The sequence below is a fragment of the Elephantulus edwardii genome, unplaced genomic scaffold, assembly GCF_000299155.1.
Source record: "Elephantulus edwardii isolate Elephantulus edwardi_28Jun2011 unplaced genomic scaffold, EleEdw1.0 scaffold00004, whole genome shotgun sequence".
NCBI lineage: Eukaryota > Metazoa > Chordata > Mammalia > Macroscelidea > Macroscelididae > Elephantulus > Elephantulus edwardii.
The window spans coordinates 35,623,280-35,626,781 of NW_006399754.1; the positions used below are offsets into that span (position 1 = coordinate 35,623,280).

The 3,502-nt window shown below is 56.7% G+C and overlaps 1 protein-coding gene across 1 annotated transcript in view; it reads left to right on the forward strand.

The window, feature by feature from the left end:
- Nucleotides 1-3,502, forward strand: part of FRY (furry homolog (Drosophila)) — a 257,892-nt gene that overhangs the window by 138,877 nt on the left and 115,513 nt on the right. The window contains exon 21 of the mRNA XM_006879581.1: nt 2,837-3,096. Coding sequence (XP_006879643.1) covers nt 2,837-3,096 — 260 coding nt within the window. The remainder of the gene's footprint in view (nt 1-2,836; nt 3,097-3,502) is intronic.

The window sequence follows — 3,502 nt, forward strand, 5'->3', positions numbered from 1 at the left end:
TGGAGGTGAGACATGGTGTCAGGAGAGTCCTGGGAAGATGGTGTGGAAGGCAGGGGCAGTGGAGGTGAGACTGAAGTCCTGGGAAGATGGTGCGGACGGCAGGGACAGTGAGTGTGAGACGCAGTGGCAGGGGAGTCCTGGGAAGATGGTGTGGACAGCGGCACCTGGAGAGCGTTGCCATGGCACCGAGTCATCCACATGTAACTTGTTGGGATGATGCATCCCTGACGTTTTTAAAATGTTTTTAATTAAGTGGCAAGACCCCAGTGACAGGGCTGACATTCCTGTGACGGGAGCACTCTGTCTTCCTCCTGTGAGAACTGTCTAACGGCTCTCCATTTCCCGAAGAAGAAGAGGAGAAATGGAAGCTGACTTCACCTGGCTTTCTTTTTAAGATGAAAGTACAGCCCTGGCCCCTGGCTCCATTTCCGCTAAAGAACCTGAGAGAAGCCGAACCTGGCAGGGATGTCTCGCCAGGCCCATGCTGCCACCCCCACCCAAGAGAGGTGTCCGAGAGACACAGGTGCTCGGCGGAGACAGGGGGCAGTGCCCCACCTGCCGTCATGAGGCTGCCAGGCAGACGTTGAGGTCCCAGGACGCGGAAGAGCTGTGCTGGTGCAGGACGAGTCCACGGGGTGTGCCACAGCCTGAGGGAGAAGGGTGGGAACGGCGAAAATGTGGCAGAGATGCAGCATGAGCCCTTGCTGCTGGGACACAGCGGCCTGGGGACACATACTCCCTGCAAGGTTGCCACAACCTTCACTTTGTTTTTTGTTTTTGTTTTTGTTTTGTTTTTTTTTTCCATTTTGTAGAACTGCTTCTTTTAATATTTTAAAGTAAAATATGGGCATGTTTGTAAAACCACTGTGTCTGCAAAATGCAGTAAGACAAGTGCACCAAGGAGGCGCATCTGGGCAGAGCACGAGCCGGAAGATGGGCTCCCACTGGATGATCCCGCTTCCCGCCCCGACGCCCAGAAGAAGCTCACAGGCCGCAGTCTCTTCTCACTGGGTGACCCTGCCTTCCCGTCCTGAGGAGTTCTGTCCTTGCTGTAGTGACAGCGACAGAGCAGTCAGTCACACGCCCAGCCAGGCGCTGCGGCCCTCGCAGTCCCAGGGAGGAGGCCTTCGTGTTACACGCTCACGTCGGGCTGACGGGGAACAGGCCCCACTGACTGTACCCGCAGATGGTAGTGTGATGTTTGCGTCATTTTGTTCCATGTTTATAGAATGAAGCTGCTGACCCAGGCACAGCGGGTACACCCTACGCAGATAATGTGAGCCTTTACACAGTTGTTTCAAGCCACACGCCCCCCAGAGCACCAGTCTCCCGTGTGTTATATGTGCGTGAGTCAGTTGTGTGGGCGTGTTGTGTGAGGAAATAGAGACCGTCATGAAAACCACCCTGGAGAAGACACACAGACCAAAGCAGACAAGAGGCTAAGAACGTGCTTGCCACGGTTTTAGTTGTGGCAAATACGTATGTAACAAAGCATTTGCCATTTCAGCGTTGTTTCACAAGTACAGTTAGGTGGCGTTGGTTATGGTCATGTTATTCAGCCATCACCAATGTCCTTCTCCAGGTTTCTCGGTCACCCTCAAGACAGCCTCGTCCACTTCAGCTACAGCTCATTCTTCCCCTGCGCCTGCCCCAGAAACCACTCTCAACGTTGATCTCATGTTGTTAGATGCAGCTGATGGATCCAAGTCAGGGACCCAACATGGCAGGGTGGACCCGCCCCACTGGGCGTCCCACTGGGCTTCCCAGGTTGCAATCCTGATGGGAAAAAGAGGAGCAGACTTTCTCCCTCAGAGCTGCTGGGTGGGTTAGAACTGCAGACCTTTCTGGTAGCAGCCAAAGACTCATCCCCTGTGCCCCCAGGGCCCCTCCTCAGCACTCTGTGCACCTTTCTGCTCTGGGTGTTCCCCATGATGGGGGGTAACTGCTCTGGTCAATGATTTTATACCGTTAGCCCAACAGAAGGAGCTCGGGTGGCACTATGGTTAAGGCATTTGACTGCTTACCTGAAAGCTGATGCCTCAGACACTACACCCTTGACAGGTTGAGCATGTGACAGGTTGATCACGTGACTGGTCACCTGACAGGTTGAGCTGAATGGCAGCCCTGTGATGGGCAAGCCCGTGAGTGACGTTCCTCCAGCAGCCTGTGCTCCCTTCCTGTCTCTGTTCTGTTTGGGTCGCTTTCTCATGCTGTCACATGCCTCAGACGGCAGCCTAGGGTCCACGCACTTTTCTATGCTCTGGGAACCAGAATTGTGTGTGGCCCTGTGGCTGTGATGTGTGCCGAACTTGCAGCACCTCGGCAGTGCCCCTGCCAGGACCACAGGTCATCGCAGAGCAGGCGGCTCTCAGGTCACGGTCACAGTCATGGCCACAGTGTGGAGGGGGCCTCGGCAGTGAGCCGGCCAGGACCACAGGTCATCACAGAGCGGGCGGCTCTCAGGTGCTCAGGTCACAGTCACAGTGTGGAGGGAGCTTTAGCTATGCACCTGCTGGCATCGTGGTCATCGCAGAGCGGGCAGCTCTCAGGCACTCAGATCACGGTCAGGGCCATGGCCACAGTGTGGAGGGATCCTCGGCAATGTGCCTGCCGACACCACAGATTCTTACCCAGTGATTGCAGAGCGGGCAGCTCTCAGGCACTCAGGTCACGGTCAGGGCCACAGTATGGAGGAAGCCTCGGCAGTGCCCCTTCCAGGACCACAGGTCATCACAGAGCAGGCGGCTCTTGGGCTTTCAGGTCACTGTCACAGTGTGGAGGGAGCCTGTCAGCCAAGCAGGGGGTTGGCACTCACTGCCCATCCTTGTGTCCACAGGCCACGCTCCCGCTGACCCACAGCGTGGACCTGCAGTGGCTGGTGGAGTGGTCGGCCGTCCTGGTCAACAGCCATTACGATGTGAAGAGCCCGTCCCACGTCTGGATCTTCGCGCAGTCGGTCAAGGACCCCTGGGTGCTCTGTCTCTTCAGCTTCCTGCGGCAGGAGAACCTACCCAAGCACTGCCCCATGGCCCTCAGCTACGCCTGGCCGTACGCCTTCACGCGCCTGCAGTCAGTCATGCCGCTGGTGGATCCCAAGTAAGGCCCCTGCTTACCCCGGCATGCTTGTGTGCCCCCGAGCCCGCATACGTGCTCATTCTGGAGAAGAGGGTGGGAGACCTGACAGCCTGGTTTCCACCCAGGGGCAGCTGGGTGAAAGGCCCAGTCATGTTCTGAAAAGCCCACCATTGAAAACAGTGTGTAGTGCAGTCCCACCCCAACACACAGGGTGCGGTGCCTGGGAGCCTGCAACACGGTAGATTCTAATGCTGCGTCCCAGCTCACAGGAAAAATGTCCTCAGCTCCTGTTGGATGTTATCTCTTCAGGTCCAACTCGTAAAGACCCACACATAGCACAAAGCAAAGCACTGTCCTGTGCTGTCCTGTCCTGTCCTGTCCTACACTGCCCTATCTTGCACTGTCCTGCCCTGCCCGGCCTTGGCCT